The sequence below is a fragment of the Hylobates moloch genome, unplaced genomic scaffold (genome assembly GCF_009828535.3).
Source record: "Hylobates moloch isolate HMO894 unplaced genomic scaffold, HMol_V3 SCAFFOLD_10, whole genome shotgun sequence".
NCBI classification, from domain to species: Eukaryota; Metazoa; Chordata; class Mammalia; order Primates; family Hylobatidae; genus Hylobates; species Hylobates moloch.
Genome location: NW_026652285.1, coordinates 88,595,989 through 88,616,491, shown reverse-complemented (window position 1 = coordinate 88,616,491; position 20,503 = coordinate 88,595,989). Strand labels below are relative to the sequence as shown.

The following is a 20,503-nucleotide window of genomic DNA, read 5'->3' as shown; positions in this document are numbered from 1 at the left end:
GCCCTAATGAGCTGCACAAATTGGAAGGATTACTTACACTACACACACACATGAACACATTCATATATATGTGTGTTTATATATGTTACATTGCAGTATGTATGTGTGCATGTGTGTATATATAGTATATGTATGTGTGTGTGTGTGTGTATATATATATATATATATAATGTAAAGCTGTGAACTCACAGGGTTAGGTATGAATTAGAAGCTTGTAAAAACATGTTTACTCATTCACTGTAACCCAAGGCAGTTATTAAACAGTAGGAAAAACTGACCAGCTAAATTTTCCAAGCCTGAAAACCCTTTTATAGTTTTCATTGTGGATTGAAGGGTGACCTTGTTTCCTTTTCTTTATTTAAAGGAAAATTTTAACATAAATGAGGAAGCAAGGGAGTCATTTTAATAGAGTGAAAACCTCTATATGTGGGTGGAAGGGATAGATGAGGGGAGCTGAATGGAAATGCCAGTCACCTTCTCACTCTCCCCCCTCCTCCTCCCAGGTCATCTGCCCCCAGTAGCAGTGAGACCAGAAGTAAAGCTGCCCTGGTCACTCAAGGGTATCCATCTCCAGAAGATACCCTTCTAGCTGGTCCTGCCCTGCCCGCCCTTTCTTCCTTCCTTTCCTTTCCTTTCCTTTCCTTTCCTTTCCTTTCCTTTCCTTCCTTCCTTCCTTCCTTCTTCTTCTTCCTTCCTTCTTCCTTCCCTTCTTTCCTTTCTCCTTCCTTTTTTCTTTTCTTCCATCTTCCTTCCCTCCCTCCCTCCTTCCTTCCCTTCTTCTTTCCTCCCTCCTTTTTTTCTTTCCTTTCATCTTCCTTCCTTCCCTCTCTCCCTCCCTCCTTCCTTCCTTCCTTCCTTTCTTTTCTTCCTCCTTCCTTTTTTTCTTCCCTTCCATCTTTCTTCCCTCCCTCCCTCCTTTCCTCCTTCCTTCCTCCCTTCCCTTCTTCTTTCCTTCCTTTCTTTTTTCTTTCCTTTCATCTTCCTTCCTTCCCTCTCTCCCTCCTTCCTTCCTTCCTTCCCTTCTTCTTTTCTACCTCCCTCCTTTTTTCTTTCCTTCCGCCTGCCTGCCTGCCTGCCTGCCTGCCTGCCTGCCTTCCTTCCTTCCTTCCTTCCTTCCTTCCTTCCTTCCTTCCTTCCTTCCTTCCTTCCTTCTGTTTTTCTTGTTTGCCTTGGTCTTGGTCTTTCTGACTCCAATTTTCTCTGTTTCTCTCTCTCTCCTCACCAACTCCTGTCTATATCTCTCTATTTCTATCTCTGTCTTCTTAGGTCTCTGACGTTCTATCCACTTCTCTCTGATTGTCTTTTTTCTGCATTTTTATTTCTGATTCTCTGTCTCTGGCCCTATGTGTTCTTATCTATGTCTCTCTCTTTCTCTCTCCATTTCTCCTCTGTCTCTCACTGTGGCTCTCAGTTTCTGCTTCAGTCTTTCTGAGTATTTTCTGGCTGTAGTTCTCTCTTGGTCTCTTTCTCTATTTCTCTCTCTCTCTCTCTCTCTCTCCTCTCTCTGTGTATGAGTGTATGTCTTTGTGTCTGTGTGTCGTGTGTCTCCTCTCTGTATTTGTTTTTTGTGTATGTCTCTCTCTGTCTCTCTCTGTCTCTCTCTGTGTGTCTCTATGTCTCTCTGCCTCTCTGTCCCTGTCTCTCTCTCTCTCTTTCTCACATACATGCCTGCATACACATACACACACACACATTTGGAAATCTACCTCTCTCTGCCACCTCCCAAGTCCCACCTCCTTCTCAATGATTCACCTCAGCCTGGTTAAATGGTGTTGCTTTCATGACCAGAAAACCTGACTCATCTTTGCCCAGGCCTTCTCCCCACCCTTCTGGAGGCTTGTTGCCTCCAGGGATGGAGTGGGGCGGGAGATGTGCTTTTTGTGTGCGTGCAAGTGTGAGTGTGGAGAACTGAGTATGGGTAATGGGATGGGCTCAGGACTTCATTCAATCCCACTGGTGCTTTTGGGTTCCCAGAGATTGCCTTTGGGGAGTCCTGGTCAGACTTGGGTTTGGAGCTTGGGTTCTTCTCCCACCCTAAGAGAGAAGAAGAAAGACAGTCTCCCTTATCTACTGAAGATACCCCAGCTATTAGTTAATGGCAGGCTTTGAGGTGTATATTTAGAAAAGGGAGGGAAGTTTGGGCATTCAGCTGTTTTTAATCTTGGGGCACATAGTTTGTGCAGTTCTGGTTTGGGAGGATCAAAAAGTGCTAAATACATGAGGATAATTCACTTTCCCTAGTTTGTTGCGTTTTTCCTTTCTGCTTACCCCACGCAAAGTGTTTCATGAATTGGTATTTTTTATAATAACAGTGATAATAGCAAAGCTGCTGTTTATTATTTACCATATACAAGGCAATGTCCTAGGTGCTTCCCATACACTATCTAAATTAATTCTCATTTGAGTTCATTGATTCCCTAGAGATAGATATTTTCACATTCATTTTACAGATATGGAAAATGAGGCTTAAAAAGATGACATCACTTGCTTAGAGTCATTTAGCAAAGCCAGAATTCAAACCCAGGGCTGAGCACAATATTGTCTGTTCTGCTGCTTTTCCCTCTCAAAGGAGAGTTGATATCAGCATCTTAGTGAATTGAATTGCCTAACATGTTTGGAGGGGCACAGTAAGGGGGGGTTCCTTGTTAGCCACTGCAGGGGGTGGCTGTAAGGCTATATTAGTCATGGCTCAGCTCACAGCCTGGGTGAGGAGACAAGAGCACAAGTTACAGCTACAGCAGCATGGGATCAGGGGTTAGAAATATGTGTTCTGGTTCCGGTACCTCTTCAGCTACACACATTCCTTTCCTGAAATTCAACTTCCCCTAAATGGAAATTTTCACTTTCATCATGCTGTGCCCACCTCATCACGCAGTTGTGAAGCTTAAATTTAATGAGGTGGTGGAGGCATACATTGTAAACTAAAAAGGGTTTTACAAAAGGAGAGGGCAATGGCAAGAGAAGAGCAATCCTCATTGCACAGGGATGGTAGAGTCAAAGGGTTAATGAGCAGCCAGTGTGGGTGGCTGAGGTGCTGTAGCAAAGGGTGAGGCTGGGCAGAAACTCCAGGGTTCGTCAGGCATCAATAAGCAATCATATCAATTAGGGAGATTTCCTGGGATGTGGTGTCTGGCAGATAGATAAAGTGATAGGGAAATATAGAGGAAAATAAACAGGAGTTGGGTGAGTTGCAAGACTGAATCAGGTAAAGGCTGGTGGAGAACTTGATGAGCATTCTTTTTGTTATGGTCATGTGCTTTGGTGGATGAGGAGATGAACTTATTCGTACAGAATCTCACAAGGAGGTAGGGGCACTGACCATTCCCCTGAATCTCTACTCAGTGCTCTTTTGCATAAGACCCAGTGGCCTCATGGGATTGCTGTTTCCAACACAACTCCAAGATTGATGCATAATGAGGTCCTAGCATCCCCCCAATCCTCCACCCCATGGGCTTTCTTCCAGCGGGTAAAGGAAGCCATGCTTGTTCATTGACTCACTTGTTCTGCATAAGCCTAGGCACTAGGGCTCAGGTGGTGACTAAGACAGGCCGGGTACCTTTCCATAATCCTCCCAGTGCATGAGGGGAGGAAGACAACTACATATGTAATTACAGGACAATGAGTTATGGACTGTAATAGAGAGGGACACAGGGAGCTGTGGGAACTCAGTTGAGGGGCCCTAAACTTTGCCAGGTGAAGGCAAAGAGTGACCAAGAAGAGCTTTTTGAAAGACACTGAGTATGAGCAAAAACTTAAGGGATGAACATTACTTGCCCACATGTTTACAAAACCTTTACTGAGTCATGAGTTATCTCTCCGGCATCACCCCTGCCTTGATTCATTCAATCGACTTTAATGAATAGCTACTGTGCCCCCCCACACTCTGCTAGACAATGGGGAAATCATGAACAAGATGGACAAGGCTTCTAAACTCATGAAGTTAGTATTTTAGTAATAAAAAGCAAATAAAGAGGTAAATAAAGTGACAAACACAGTAACTACAAATTATCACTAGTGTTTGGAATAAAATCAAGAGTTCTCTGGTGGGGCATAACTGAGAGTGGGCAGTTTCGGTTTGCATTAGTTGGGGTGGTGCAGAGGATTCTAAAGGGATGGAACTTCAACCGAGATGATGGAACAGAAGCAGCCAGCTCTTTAGAGAACTAGGGAAGAGTAGGCCGGGCGCGGTGGCTCACGCTTGTAATCCCAGCACTTTGGGAGGCCGAGGCGGGCGGATCACGAGGTCAGGAGATTGAGACCACAGTGAAACCCCGTCTCTACTAAAAATACAAAAAATTAGCCGGGCGTGGTGGCGGGCGCCTGTAGTCCCAGCTACTCGGAGAGGCTGAGGCAGGAGAATGGCGTGAACCTGGGAAGCGGAGCTTGCAGTGAGCCGAGATTGCGCCACTGCACTCCAGCCTGGGCGACAGAGCGAGACTCCGTCTCAAAAAAAAAAAAAGAGAACTAGGGAAGAGTTATGGAAGCTCTAATCTCAGGACTACATTTTCCTGCAGCATAGCATCCTCATACCCCAAATTTTTTCTTTGTGTGTGAAATGAGTTAGCTTATTGGCATTCAAATTCTGCTTTGTTTAAGCTGGCTATGTTTCCAGGTTATTAAAGATTCTTCACTATCACATTTTTTGTGCCCTGCTATGTCCTTGGAGCTGAACATTGGCATACGTATCAGAAGTACTGACCTGGCATTTTTATTACCTTACCTGGCACTGTGTGAATTTTCCTTAGCAACAACTACTGACATATGCATCATGTTTTGCAGATTATAAAGACTTTAATGGATTTAATGTACTCTTCTTCACTTTCTTGTAGAGTAGACACTGACATCCTCTTTTTTTTTTTTTTTTGAGGTAGGGTCTCACTCTGTTGCCCAGGCTGGAGTGCAGTGGCACAGTCACAGCTCACTGCAACCTTGATCTCCTGGGCTTAAGTGATCCTTCCACTTCAGCCTCTCATATAGCTAGGGCTACAGACACATGCCACCACACCTGGCTGTTTTTTTTTTTTTTTTTTTTTTTTAGAGATGGGGTCTTGCTATGCTGCCCAAGCTGATCTTGACCTCCTGGCCTCAAGTGATCCTCCTGCCTTAGCCTCCCCAAGAACTGGGATTACAGACATGGGCCACTCACTGTGCCTGGCCCTGAAATCCTTATTTTAGAGACAAGGAGACTGAAGTTCACAGAGACAGAGCAATTAAGAAGTGCCTGTTGTGGTGGAAAAACAACAGGCTTTGGAATTGGATCAACCTGGGTTCAAGTTCTAGCTTTGCTAGGTAGTAGCTGTGTGTTTGGAAGGCTTGCCTTAACTCTCTGAGCCTCTCTTTTCTTCTTCACAAAATAAGAATCATAACTTCAACCCTGCCAGATACTATGCTTTTTCATCACGTTTGTGGACAGAGGGGCTCCTAGGGCCCACCGTCAGCAACTTCGTGGTTTTTTCCTTTTTGTACAGAGGGAGATGTTGAATGAAGTGTTTGGCCCAGAGAAAGTTGGAAGTATTAGGGGAACTGAGAATCTGATGGGAAGCACATTGTACAGTTGGTTCTTTCCACTTTACAATGATATAACATTTGGGAATGGAATTTTAAAAAGGAAAAAAAGTAAAAGAATACCCTCCATGGATGAGTGTTTCAAAGGCAGTGAACTCACACTGTGGTCCTTAAAGAGTGATGGAGGGGGAGGGGAACTTGGCCTTCCTTCATCCCTCCCCCTTCTCCCCAGTCTGGTCCCCAAATCAGCTTTCCTCATACATGTTAGCAATACCCACTGCAGCCAAATGCATTAGCATCATTTGTCCTCGAGACAGTGGGGATGACGAGGGCTTTTATGGCTCTAATTAATCCAGCAGTAGAAAAAGGAAGGCTTTATAAGCCAAGTGCATATTAATGTTGAGGTTAATACTATTAAATTCAGTATTAATCATAAGTTGCAGGACTCCTTGGTTGGCTGCACGTAAAAGCAAACCTTGCCGTTCTCCCTTGCAAAACTGTGAGCATCACAGGGAAGAGGTTTTGCTCCTGTGGTTCAGAGCTGTGACCACAGTTGTAGTCCTTTCCCTGGCGCCTAGAGGGTGTTCGATAACTGCTTGTGAACTCTTTGAACAGTGAGGCTAACAAGTTTGTCCTAGACCTCAAGAAGGAAGACAAGTCAAGTTGCTCTTTTTACAAACTCCTTAAAGGCAGAGACTGTATCTTTATAGCAGATGTCTCTGGGGCCATGCCATATCCTCTTGGCCCATGGCTATTTCAGCTGCAGCTGTGGTGAGCAGCTCTGTGCACACTCAGGCTCAGTTTGTGCTGCCAGTGACCTCAGACGCACACTTGCACTTTCTGCCCCACAGCCTTATGAGAGATTGAAGGAGCTCCCTAGGCCCATGTGCAAGTACAACTTTTAAAAAGTGTGGGGAAATTACGCTCCTGGGTGAGAGACTTGATGTGGTTTGGCTGTGTCCCCAACCAAATCTCATCTTGAATTGTAGCTCCCATAATCCCCATGTGTCATGGGAGGGACCCTGGTGCGAGGCAATTGAATCATGGGGGCATGTTTTACCCGTGCTATTCTCATGATAGTGAATAATTCTCAGGAGATCTGATGGTTTTACAAAGGGCAGTTCCCCTGCACAAGCTCTCTTGCCTGCCACCACGTAAAACGTGCCTTTGCTCCTCCTTTGCTTTCCACCAAGATGTTGAGGCCTCCCCAGCCATGTGGAACTGTGAGTTCATTAAACCTCTTTTTCTTATAAATTACCGAGTCTCAGATATGTCTTTAATTGCAGTATGAGAGTAGACTAAAACAGGACTCAACCAATGGGAATCAGGAATTGGTAGATAAGTGCCCCATCTCCCCAACTTCCAGCCAAACAATTCTGGGGGGTATCTTGTTCCCTCCTTAAAAGGGTCTTGCAGAATTAGGTCCCATCATGTACAGCAGCAAACTTGAAGATACACCTTTATATTGACTTTTTCTCCTCCCTGTCTTACTCTGCCCTTTACCCCATACCTGCTCCCTGGAATCACCTCCCAAATAAACCTTCTGCACCCAAGCCATTGTTCTTAAGCTCTGCTTTCCAGGGAATTCAAACAAAAGTGTTCTTTATGCTTGTGCTCCCAGCCATCAGCTCAGTTTGCAGCACACAGCAGATACATTCACTCACTATATAAATATTTATGGAAAACCTGCTGTGTACAGACACCATTCTAAGTGAACAAATTCTCTTACTCAGAAGGCTTACAGCAGGGGATACAGGCAATATATCAATCCATCAATATATGAGAGACAGTGATAAATTTTGTAAAGATAAATGGGTAAAGAGGGTAAAGGGTGATAGTGGATGCTCCTGTAGACCGAGTGGCCAGAGAAGGCCTTTCTGAGCAAGTGACATTTGAGCAAGGATTTGGGAAAGGAGAGGGAGTAAGCCATACAACTATAAGGGGAAGAAGGCTCCATGGAAACCACAGGTGCAAAAGCCCTGTGGTGGGAGTATGTTTGGCATGTTAGAGGAGGAGGAAGAATGTCAGCATGGCTGGAATGAGTGAGTGAGGAAAGGAGGAAAGGAGCCCAGGAAGTGAGGAAGAAGGGGCCGGAGGAAGCAAGACACTGGAGATACCCCGTGAATTCTTGTTAATTAGTAGTCTTTGTATCCTCTGTGCTTTTGCAGATGAGGAAACAGTTTCATCTGTAAATAACTTTCTCACAAAAATCACCCTAGGCAGCATTTTATGATAGGAAAGCCTCGGGTTTTGGAGTCTGACAGCTTTGAATTTGAATTCCAGCCTTCTTATTTAGATGGAGTATGACTTTGGACAACTTGATTTAGATCTGTGAGCATTATTTTTTCATTTATAAAACGGCAATCATAAAACATACCTCATAGAATTTGTATCTAAGAGGACTCCTGATTGCAAGGAACAGAAAACAAATGGAAAGTTGCAAAAATGCAAAAATACTAACTCATGTATCTGAAATACCCAAGGGTAGATCTAGGCCTCAGACACAACTAGGTCTAGGGCTTCAAATAATGTCATCAGGACTTGGTGTCTGTACCTGGAGTTAGTCTGATTGATTAAGCCTAGGTCACTTGTATTTTTGGCCTTTGACATGAAATGTCTGGCCATCGATCACATGCCAGTCTCTGAAGGATAAAAGGAGCCTTAGCTCTGTCTAAATTGTTTAGACTGAGATTGGGGGAGAGCTGGTTCCCCAAAGGAAAACTCAGGTGCTATTGGTAGAAAGGCATGCCTTTATAGCCAGTCAAACCAACAGATGTCCACTAGAGGGCAGGCATGAGGATGAGCCTGAAGTCTCAGCACGATGCCTGGCACACAGAAACTCTCAGTAGGTATTTGCTAGATCACTATTCCCTTTTTTTTGGAGTCCTTATCTTTACGTCATTTCCTCCTTTCCTGTATTATTTGTGTCCTATTTACTCCTGAAAGGTTATGCAGGAGGCAGCCTGGCTATCCCAAGAGAGAGTTCTAATGCCAGGTGCTAATGTTGAGTAAATGGGAGCAGATCCAGGCTTCAACCACTGAAGTTCAGTTTCACAGGATTCAGTAAATAGCTGCATCATCAGCCCTATGCTGGACACCAGTAACACAAGGGTGACCGAAACAAAATTACCACCCCAGGCATCTCGCAGTCTGGAGGGAAATGTATAGTAGGAAAGGCCCAGACTTTGGGTGCTGAATGTCCTGACTTCAGCCTTTACTCTGCCATTCCTAGGTAGATTTTTGTGAGAAAGTTATTTACAGATGAAACTGTTTCCTCATCTGCAAAAGCACAATTCACTGAATTCATTAGGTTTTATCAAATTTTAAGCAAGATGGATTGTTTTGAATATTTAACCAAGACAATATAAGTAAAAATGTCTAGCGTTGTTGATGCCATGTGATAAAAGCCACATAACATTTTTATTTCCTCTCTTTCTGTTTCCTTTCTTTCTTTGTTTCTTATTTCATTGCTTCCTTCCATCCAAAATGTCTTCTTTTTGCAAAAAAAAAAAAACAGGAAGGTTTTAGGGAGTTAGATATGATGTAATACACCTAAAAGCGACTGAGCATAATAACTAAAAATTTTGCCATCAGACAAATTATTCAGACCTGAGGGAGCAGGGGTGAGGGGAGCACTAACATTTGTAAGCTATTCATGTATCAGACATATTATAAATATTCTCTTACTCAATCCTCACCTGACTCTCTGAAATTGATAGGATCATCTTTTCAGATGAAGAAGCAGTCTCTGAGAGTTTAATCATCCATCTCTACATAATATAGTTCATAAGTGGTAGGTCTGGCTTCAAAACTAGTTGTCATCTCCTCCCCAAAACTCACTCTCTTTCCACTACCTCCTACTGCCATTACAATAAAAGTGAGGATCTCTACACACTGCTTCTTCAGTTTTAAAATAACACCATGTTTCAGAAGAAACAAACCAACTGCAGCTGATAGGTGTGAGGCCCTTAAAGATGCATTTTGTCCCTGACAAGTTCTCATAATGAATTTCTACAGTTGCCCAAGTAAAGGAAATGCAGAGAGAGCCATGCTTCTCCCTGGGCACCATGACAAAGAGCATCTGCAGGTTAGAGAGGCCAGGCCCAGAGTGACGACTCCTAAATCCTCTTGGTGTTTCCCGAAAAGAGTGTGGAGCCCTGAGCTGGGGACCTTTCTCCTCACCTGGGCTAAAAAACTTGCCGTCCCCACCCCCACATCCCCCCACTCCCACTGCTCCTTCCATTCTGGAATTTCTTTGCTGCTTTTCTCCCAACCTGTTTTCAATTTGCTCTTGTGGCCCGCTTTGACGGTGACCTCAACTCATTCAGAAGCAAGAGGGTGAGGGGAGAAAGAGAGAGAGAGGGGAAACAAGGAGGAGGATTGAGGGACTGCTGAAAGGAGAGGGAGAGGGAATTGAGGAATAGGGGGTGGGGCCTCTAGAAAAATTGATGCATGCTTTGTTGGGTTGATTCTGAAGCTGCAGCAGAATCATGATTAACATTTTCTGCAGAAGGTAATGAGAGCAAGGCTAGAGTCTGAGTGGATAAAGAAATGTGTGGGGGTCTGGCTCCAGCCCACTCGGGTTACAGCCCCAGAAGAGCTGTAATGGGGAACAGGCACATTCCTGTACAGCGACTCCCAACTCCCTATCTGTTTTCAAGGAAAGAAAAACAGGAAAAGAATGTTAGAGACTTGGACGAACTTGGTCGAGGCAGAAGCAGCAGCCTGGGTTCTAGGAGGGTTCTACCATAAGACCCTAACAAGGTACCAGGGAGGAGGGAGCAGAGGCCTCCCAGGTAGAGTGGCCTAGTGAAAGGTGCGTGGGGCTCAGATGCAAGACAGTGGGGCTTGATTCTGGATTCTGCCCCTGAGTAGCTGCAAATCCTTGAATTAAGGTGTAGCATTCCCAAGCCTCTGTATTTCTATCAGAGAATATAGCACAGTTCTGGAATTCAAACACTTTAAGCAATAAAACTTTAAAACCAACTTTTATAAACAGTTTTGTAAAAAACTAAATAAAAACATGGACCATTAATATATAAAATAGATCAAACTAGAGTTGATCTAGTTGAAGGTTAGTGTGAGTATATGGAAGACTGGCCCCAATCTCTCTCCTGTTAGTGTTCATCCTTGCCCCTGGAGTTCTCTATGTTATAATCTGCAAACCACTGTTAAAATATATGACATATTAGAAACATACTAAACTCCTATCTTTTGGAGACTTTGTGTCTTTCTCAGAAATTCCAGACTTAAGAAGATGGCAAGGTAGAACCATGTACCTAGCACAGTGTCTGGTGCGCAGTAATTGCCCAGGGACTGTATATCACATTCATGTTGAATAAAGTAGTCAGAAATTGGGGAGGAAGGGCTCCTGTGTTAGCTTTGAGAGATTTTAAATTCTCAGTGATTTTATCTCATAAGTTGGCTGGTACAAGTTATCTCTGAGACTCCAGGAGTCAAGACACCAAGTTTTTGTTCCAAATCTCCTCCTGTTGAGTGTATGGGCATGGACCTGTCACTGTCCTTCTCTGAGCTTCAGTTTTGTCACCTGTAAAAGGTGAAGCTTGGATAGAAAGATATCTTTAAGAGTCCTTATCTCTACTCTGTTATGTTGAAAACAATAATAGGAAAAACAAGGCTGTTCACGGTGGCTCATGCCTGTAATCCCAGCACTTTGGGAGGCTGAGGCAGGCAGATCACCTGAGGTCAGGAGTTCAAGACCAGAATGGCCAACATGGTGAAACCCTGTCTCTACTAAAAATACAAAAATTAGCCAGGCATGGTGGTGGGCGCCTGTAATCCCAGCTACTCCGGAGGCTGAGGCAGGAGAATTGCCTGAACCCGGGAGGTGGTAGTTGCAGTGAGCCGAGATCATTCCTCTGCACTCCAGCCTGGGCAACAGAGAAAGACTCTTTCTCAAAAAAAAAAAAAAAAAAAAAAAAAAGAGAAACAAAAATAGTGATAGTTGATACACATTTTAAGCTCTTACTGTGTTCCAGTATACAGTATTTTATATGATGTTTGCAACTCTCTAAGTTAGATACTATTATTCTTCTCATTTTACATATAAGAATATAGATGTACAGAGTTAAGGAGCTTGTCCAAGACAAGCAGTAAGTGGAGTACTAGGATTTAATCTTAGGCAGAGTAAACTTAAAGCCCAGGCTCTTAACCACTGCTCTGTATATTATTGCTCATTCAATTGTATGGTTGCCAGTTGCGGAGTATGTTATATTGTGGAACTACAATACATGTGTTGAATTGCATTGATTTGCATTTGTGCATAGAGAAGCCCCCATGCCTTTCTTAGTACCCCCTCCACTGGGTAAGGAAGAACACTGGGGGATTACTTCATTCACCTGTCTTCATCTAAATTGCATTTAAACCTTCTGAAATCCAGTGCCAAAAAAATCAATCTTACAATTTACTTTATAGGTTTGTTCTTGTGTTTAACAACCCTTCCTGTTGTCAGATTACAAGCTGTAGAAGGTCAGGGACCATTTCTTTTATTGTCTCATTCCTCAAGCTAAGAGTGTGGCGGGAATTCAATTGCAAATTGAATAGCATTGAGAAACCTCCCTTTCTAATACTATCATTTTCAAACTTTCTCTAGGAGGCAGCATAGTATAAAAGAAAAGGTATGTCTTTGGAACTGAAAAAATAGGGGTTCTAATCTCAGCTATCTTCCTTTTTAACTGCAACATTAACCTCAGCTTTACCATGGGGAAGATAAAATCTAACTTGTTAGATTGCTGTGAGGATTAAATGGAAAAAAGAAAAATAGGCACTAGATGTCAGTTGCCTTCCTTTTAACTTTTTCATTTGAAGATAATTATATTCATACAGTTGTGACTAGAACTGGGCACTAAATATCCTTATAATGATCTTGGTATGACTAGTTACACTGCATATACTGCAGGTGAGCCAGTTCCTTCACTTGAATTAAACCTGCAAACCTTAGAATTTTTCAGAACGTAGAATCATGCCAGTCTTGCTGACCTGACATGTTTATGGGGCTTGTATCCATAGTCCCAATTATTCTGAAATTCATGGAACTATCTGGAAAGCTATTCCCATTTGAAAATGAATATCAGCCATCTTTTCATCTCAAGACAGGTAATTAACACAGGCCACAAACATACTGAGTTCCTTCATTGATATGGCTTGGCTGTACCCTCACCCAAATCTCATCTTGAATTGTAGTTTCCATAATCCCCATGTGTCCTGGGAGGGACCTCGTGTGAGTTGATTAGATTATGGGGGCGGTTATTCCATGCTGTTCCCGTGATAGTAAGTGAGCTCTCATGAGATCTAATGATTTTATAAGGGGCTATTTCCCCCTTCTTCTGGGCACTCATTCTCTCTCCTGCTGCCCTGTGAAGAGGTGCCTTCCACCATGATTGTAAGTTTCCTGAGGCCCCTCCAGCCATGCAGAACTGTGAATCAATTAAACCTCTTTTCTTTATGAGTTACCCAGTCTTAAGTATTTCTTTATAGCAAGGTGATAATGACTAATACACTCATGAAGATCCAGCTCTCTCATTGGCTATCTGGAAACAAATTGAAAAGCAGACAGACATGGATCCAAGCTCAAAGAAAACAAACACATGTAGCCAGACTTGGAATCCTGAGAACCCAAGTCAAATAAGACCCTCACTCCATCTAGTGAATAATCCCATAATCCCATGTCTTTTCTCTCCCCTACCCTCACCCTCACCACCACTCCTCCTACTTTTTTTTTTTTTTTTTTTTTTTTTTTTTTTTTTTTTTTTTTTTTTTACTTTTTATCGCATACGTTGCTCTGGAATTTGTGATATTTTTTGAAATGGACATATTGTTAGTTTCTGGTTGTAGTATGAAAGAAACTGATATAAGAGGCCTACAGAAGAAATGTGGGATGCCAAAATTTATGCTGAATAAAAGATTCATTCACGTCTTCATTTTCCAGACAAACCTCTGGTTCTAGGCATCTTTGTTTCTTTCTAGACCCTTGGCTTTACTCTGTGGACTCCAAATGCATGAGAGTGCTGTTAACTCCTTGTAACAAAAAGAAAAATGGAGACATTGAGAAGTTTAAGGACTTGCAGCCCATGGTGGAATTAGTACTCAGTCTCAGGTCTGTCTTGCAGTAGCAGCTGAAATTACCTGTTGCCAACACTACCCTGATTTAGACACTTGATCCTAAATCTAGCATCTATATGTCAAGTCTATGAACCATATATTGTCTTTGTGAAAAATAGAAACCAAAAAACAGTACCCATCAAGACCTGCTCTATTGGACTATAGGAGCAAATACCTTCTAGAACTGTTGTTTGGCTGAATCCCAGGGCCATCTGGCCAATTCACTCAGATAAGTCTTGCAAGATTCACTTGTGAGATGAAGAATGAAACTCTTCTTTTTAAAACTGTTTTTCTTTAAGAATGAAACTTTTGGGCCAGGCACAGTGGCTCATGCCTATAATCTCAGCACTTTGGGAGGCCAAGGCTCAGGAGTTTGAGACCAGCCTGAGCAACAGGGTAAGACCCCATCTCTACAAAGAATACAAAAGTCACCTGGGTGTGGTGGTGCATGCCTGTAGTCCCAGCTATTTGGGAAGCTGAGGTGGGAGGACCTCTTGAGCCTGCGGGGCAGAGGCTGCAATGAGCCGAGGTTGCACCACTGCACTCCAGACTTGGCAACAGAATGAGACTCTGTCTCAAAAAAATTAAAATTAAAATTAAAAAATAAATAAATAAATAAAATAAAGAATGAAACTTTTCTTTAAAAGACCAGCAGGAAGTGATCTGTATATTCTGTTCAACCAGTTCCTTGGTAGAGAAGCACCCCGAGGCTGCTCTGAGCCCTAGTCTTCTGAAACACGAGCCAACACTATTGTTCTTTTATGGTTTCATGACATTGTCTTGTTCTTAATCCCAGGTAGAGAGGATGTAATGGAGCTGGCATCCTTTTCTGGTTTATTAGTGGGGCTGTACATGAATAGAGCTCTGAGGAACTCTCTATCAGGGACGAAGAAAAGAAGAAAACAACAGTTGAGAGGCCTCATATCATTTTATACTGTGTGGTACAAAAATACCTCATATGTCAGTTTTTTTCCTAGATCATCCAATTTTAGAATTGGAGGGGAACTTAGAGGCCATTTAGTCTGGCCCATTTACTTTATCTATTTTTAAGTAATATTTATTGATATTTTTATGGGTTACAAAAGCAATATATGTTTACTGAAGATAATTTTTAAAATAGAGATAAGCAAAAATAAGGTAGAAAAAGTGCCCATTATGTCACTCTCCAGACAGTCCTTCTTAAACATTTGTTTTTATTTTCTTCCTTCTGTTTTTAAATGCATGTGCATATAAAATTTCTACAAAAATGAGATTATTTTGTAATGGTGTAACCTGTTTTTTAACTTCACATTATGTCATAAATATCCTTTCATATTCTTTCACAGATTATTTTTAATGACTATAAAATAACCTATTGCATCACTGAACTCAATTGATATAGCCATTTCTATATAGTTGGACATTTAGCTGTTTCCACATTCTTGCTAGTGTAAATAGTACTGTGATGTTTATCCTTATAACTTAATTTTTGTTCATATCTGTAATTTTATTTTTTTTTTCAAGAATCCTAACAATGATTCTAGCACCTTCACCATGCAGAGGAGAAAACTAAAGCACAAAAAGTGAGGATTTAGTTGCCCAAGACTATACAGCAAATTCTCAACAGAACTAAGACTAGATCCCAAGAGTCTAGATGTTCAGTTATTCTTTCTAGTTTTCTTTTCTATCTAGACTTCTTTATTAGTTCTGTTTCTAGTAAACTTCCACTACTTCTTAAAATCCAATGGTTAGAGTTAAAGTAAATTAAAGAAGTGATGGAGTTTGAGGATCACAAATATGTGGCACATAGTCTCCCATTTTTCCATCCTATATATGGTGAACGTTCCATGACATCATGTACGTCCTGTACGTGATGAAGGTTCCATGACCTTCATCACTAATCAGTCACAGAACTCTTTCCTCCTTAGCTGGTCTCTGTCCATCTCACTATAACACTCCATGAATCCAGTACCCATGCATAACAGTGGCAATTTGACATGAAAATTATTTTACATCTTTAGTCCAGTTCCTTCATTATACAAAGAAGGAAAATGCAATTCTAAGAAGAGCTTTGCTCAAGGAGTTAACAGGGAGTGAATGACAGTGACAAGGCCAGAATAGTTACAGAAAAAAAAAGCATAATATCCTTGCTACCTTTTCATGAATTTTTATTACACAATAATTTACCTCATTTGAGCCTTGCTATAGTCTTATAAAGGTAGGTATTAGTGTTTCCACTTTATGGATTAAAAAATTACGCATAAATATGAACAAAGAGTCATCAAGGCTAAATACAAATCTGTGTCATTTTCATATCTTTTGCTTTTTCTATCCATTATTTTTCTTGATAATGGTATCCAGGCATTTGGTAGGTTTGGATGACAGCAAAAACGTCTGCTCACTATGACCTGAACTGGGGAGCTCATCTTTCTTTTTCTCCCTCTAGGAGAATTCCTGAGTTTTGCTGATGACTTACTCTCTGGCCTGGGCACATCTTGTGTAGCAGCTGGTCGAAGCCATGGAGAGGTCCCTGAAGTCAGTATCTACTCGGTCATCTTCAAGTGTCTGGAGCCCGACGGTCTCTACAAGTAAGATGTGTTGGGTGTGTGGGGATCATGAGGCAGACGGGATGATTTTAAGCCTAGGAGGAATGGCATGAGTTATTCTGTGCAGGCCAGCCAAATGTTTTATTAGCTAGCCTCTATGTGCAACTTGAGATTCTAAGGTTTAGAAGTGTCCATTTGAGAAGTATGCAGCAATGGATCACAGAATCACACCAGGTGAGTGCTGAAGTGCCCAGAGAGGCCAGAAATTTAAAACCATTCCTTCTACTGATTAGGAATCTGTAGCTCAGAGAGAGAAGAGGGCTTACTCAGGAGCACAGATCAAGTTATTAAGGATGGTTGGGACAGGGATCTCTGCCTAGTGGTCTTTTACTCCTTGTATCCTTTCCTCTCTAAATATTAGATTAGTATATCTGATATATAGACACATACACAGTGAAATATGCATACTGAGATATATATGCTGATATATGTAAAATATATACTTTTTTATTAATAGATCCAGCCAGGCTTTTAAAAATAGTACAGTTATCACTCCTTTGTAGAGTACATTGGAGTCACTGCATTCAAACTTCTGGAGATGCAAGAGACAGTCACTGTGAGCTTCATTTGTTAGCCTAGAAGAGAAAAGGAGCTCATTTGTTACTTTTTATTTCCTACCTCAATGAGTGTTGCTTTTAGATCTAGATGCAACCATCATAAGCTATAACATAGAGCTTTATAGACCACCTCTCCTTATGTACCCTGATTATGGAATGATAGGCCACCTCCCTTATCAAGTTAGAAAGCTAAAGTTGTTATGAAGTTGAGCTTTATTCACCAGTTATTCAACTCATTTATTTATTACTGTATTTAGACACTCAGGGATTCATTCACTCGTCCATTTAACTATCTGTCTACCCAAACATTCATCTATTTTCCATTCATCCCTCCCTCTTGCCCTTCTTCCGTCTTTCCCTCCATCCATTCACCTCTTCATCCATCTATCTATTCACCTGCTCTTACATTCCTTCATTACATTAATTTATTCATTCATCAATTACTTCATTCACATATTCATTTACTCATTCATAACTTATTTACTTATTCACTAGACATTTGCTGAGTATTTCTTGTGTTTTGGTCCTGTGCTAAGCACTGTGGATATGAATGAGACTAAGACAGAAGTCCTATCCTCAGATAACATAACCTAATAATTGTAAGAAAGGCCACAGACTATGGATTCAAATCTGGCTTTCACATTTTTAGTTATGTGACTTTAGGTAAGTTGCTTTACCCCTATAAGTCTCTTATAAAGCCTTTGTAAAACAAATAATAAAACCCACCTTGTAGAATTGTGTGATAATTAAACAAGAAACACCCTGGCTTGGTATCTCCAAGCATGTGCGCAGTAAGTGTTAGTCCTTCCACAATCTATGAACCTTGCTTACCTCAAAACACAACCCATCTTCCCCTTCCTCTCCCTCCCTCTTCCTCACCCTTTTGAACACTTGATATATTCAGGCTCCTTGGTAACAGCCAATGTGTTGGGTCACCAAACTCAAGAATATCACCAAAAGCTGGCAATTGAGTGTTCTGCCCTGGCTCTGCAACTGACTATCTCTGAGATGTTGGGACCCAAGCTTTATCTTAAGTCACTTGGGGGGCAGTGAATGCTCTAGGAATGGACTCTTCAAAGTAAATATGCAATTCCACGTCTTCCAGTGGGACATCTGGGCAAATTTTACTAAGGTTTTAGGATGTACCTTAGGCCTTAAAGAATGGCCACCATCCTCATGGTGAGTGGTGGGACTGGGATCTGACTTTGAGAGCACAACTCTACACTCTTAATCAGTAAGCACTCACCAACACCTTGGGCTCTGGGACAACTGCATGTGTGAGGTGAAACACAAGTATGTGACTACATTGAGAGCGATTAAGTCCTCTCTAACTCTGAAAACTATAATTCTGTGAAGAAAGTCAATGGCATTTTCAAAAGGTTTTCTGATAGATGGCTTCCGGTTTCTCCCCTCCTTAGGGTCATAGACTGAAGGCACACAGACCTGGATTCAAATCCTGACCCTGTCCTTTATCAGCTCTGTGACACTGACTGAGCTGCCCAGCCCTCTGAGCCTCCAATTCCTTCTCTTTGAAAATGTGGATAATATGGTGTTTGGCTCACAGGGACCCCAGGAGGACTTGATGGGATCATGAACAAAAGCTCTCTAGTGATGAGGTTCCAGTAGAAGCCTAAGAAGTGTTAACTATTATCAATGTTGCTGTTGTTGCCCTTGTGATAATTTCAACTTTCTCCCATCCATCCACCAAATGATAGGAGATTATAGCATCTAGCAGGGAAGGACAGAATCCTGTCGGGTGATTCCTATTCACTAATACAGAAGGAGTAACCCTGTCTCTGGGTGACGCTGTAGGGCCTTGATGTCAGCTGGGCTGGAATCCTGCAGCCCCATTATGTAGACAGCAATGAAATGTTTTATGGAATCCTGAAAGCAATTAACACTGAGAGCTGACAAATCAGCTGACATTCTTTAAAAGTGATGAACACTTTCCTTTGCCCCTTCTTTTCCTCACTGCCTGACACCACCCCTCCTTTCCACCTCTTAAAGTATGGAACATTCTTTCTTCCTCTGTCCTGGAAATGTGTTTGTCAGGAGCTTGTCATCTCTAACTCTGAACACTTCTCTATTTTATTTATGTATTTTTGAAATGGATGATGTTAATGGCCCTGGGATCCGGGCCGCTCTGACCAGGAACCAGGGTGTTGTTTGGAACGGTCTCTTATCCCATTGGCGGCTCTCCTCCCATGGAGTCTGACCAGCTCGGTCTGGAGTTTTAAAATAGTTCCAGTGTCAGTTCTTGGGGATTCTCATTTTTTGCTTGCTCGTTTTTTACCCAAATTCTTATTCCTCTTGAGCCAAGAAGACTTTGTGCGGCAGTAGAAATAGCACAGGCCTTGGGGACAGGCAGGGCTGGGTGTGAACCCTGATTCTGCCTCATGCTTATAACCTGCCCCGAGGCAGGTTTTTCACTGCTCTATGAGACAATTTCTACCTCTGGAAAAGGAGGCTGGTGATTGTCCCTATCTCAAAGGGTTGTAGGGAAGCGGGTTGACTTTGAAAACTCCACAAACAAGGCTTGCCTGAATTATTGGCATGTAGGCTGCCTGCAGGAAGTGTTAGCCACTTTCTTCTTCTCCCATGACTCTTGTTCTCAGTCGCTGGTTATCAGTGTCTTTTCTAAGCACAGCTCTGGAGGAACTGGTCCTTATCAGGCAAGTTGGGGTCCCACTATTCTTGGAAGGAACGAACATCCAGAATCCTTTTGGGAGAAATGGAATGAGAGGAGAGGATTGATGCAGAGGAGAGAGGTCTCAGAAGGGACCAAATTTTAGTTAAGCACAGTCAGACAACAAATTCTGCACCCATGCTTTTAAAGGATTCAGGTGGTAGGAGAGTGGAGGACTAGTCTCTCCACCAGGGAATCTGGGCTCATGCCCTGCTACTACTTCTGCCTCTGGGACCCTGGATTAAATATTCAGATTCCTTCCCTGTTCTGCAGTGTCAGCACCTTTAAAATCAAGGTGCATGAGATCCTAGCTCATGAGTTCTGTCATGGGATTTATTTTCATCCCCTCTCTCCTTCTCCTGAGCTCCTGCCCTTCCAGCTTTTCTACCTCTCTCACATCTGTTTTGCAGTACTGTGCCTCTCTGCATCTCTGTCTGTTTCTCTTTGTCTTTTATTCCCTCTCTGTGTAAGTATTTTCTGTATGGCTTCCTGTCTTTTTCTGTCTGTCATTCTCCCTACCATTCCTTTTTTGTCTTTTTATTCATTATTTTAATTTCTGTTGCTGTGAGTGTATCTCAGTTTCTTGGTCCTATTTTTTACTTGAATTTTGGCCTCTCTCCCTCTCTCTGGCCCCATTCCAAACCCAACTCCCTCTTTCTACCCCACCTAGGAAGGCAAATTTTTTCTGTAGCCCCTCCATCCATGTAACCTTACAGAGCGCCACAGGGTAAGACCAATTGAAGGAGTGAAAGTCAAAGCTGATTTTCTGTCCTAAGCTCACCCTGGTGTAACAAAACAGAAACATCAGCACCCGTGCCCTGTTTAAATTGAATTTCCTTGTTTGTTTCATTTGTTTTGCTTTTGAATGAAAACAAACAAGAGCAGCAGAGGGAGAGGGTCCCAGGAAGGTCTGACAGCAGGGCCAGCTCCTGCTGCCGTGGGTGGGTTGTTGGAGTTGAGGGGTGACCCTGAGCAGGAGTCTCCACTCAGGGCCAATGGCTCAGGCCTGGCTGGGCATCCATGGTCCCTGCCCTTGCCTGGCCAAAGGC

At 42.4% G+C, this 20,503-nt stretch overlaps 1 protein-coding gene across 6 annotated transcripts in view; it reads left to right on the top strand.

The window, feature by feature from the left end:
• Positions 1 to 20,503, top strand: part of ASTN2 (astrotactin 2) — a 1,008,266-nt gene that overhangs the window by 931,005 nt on the left and 56,758 nt on the right. For all 6 annotated transcript variants that reach the window (XM_032164975.2, XM_032164974.2, XM_032164972.2 and 3 more), the window contains one exon: positions 16,052 to 16,193. In XM_032164975.2, coding sequence (XP_032020866.1) covers positions 16,052 to 16,193 — 142 coding nt within the window. The remainder of the gene's footprint in view (positions 1 to 16,051; positions 16,194 to 20,503) is intronic.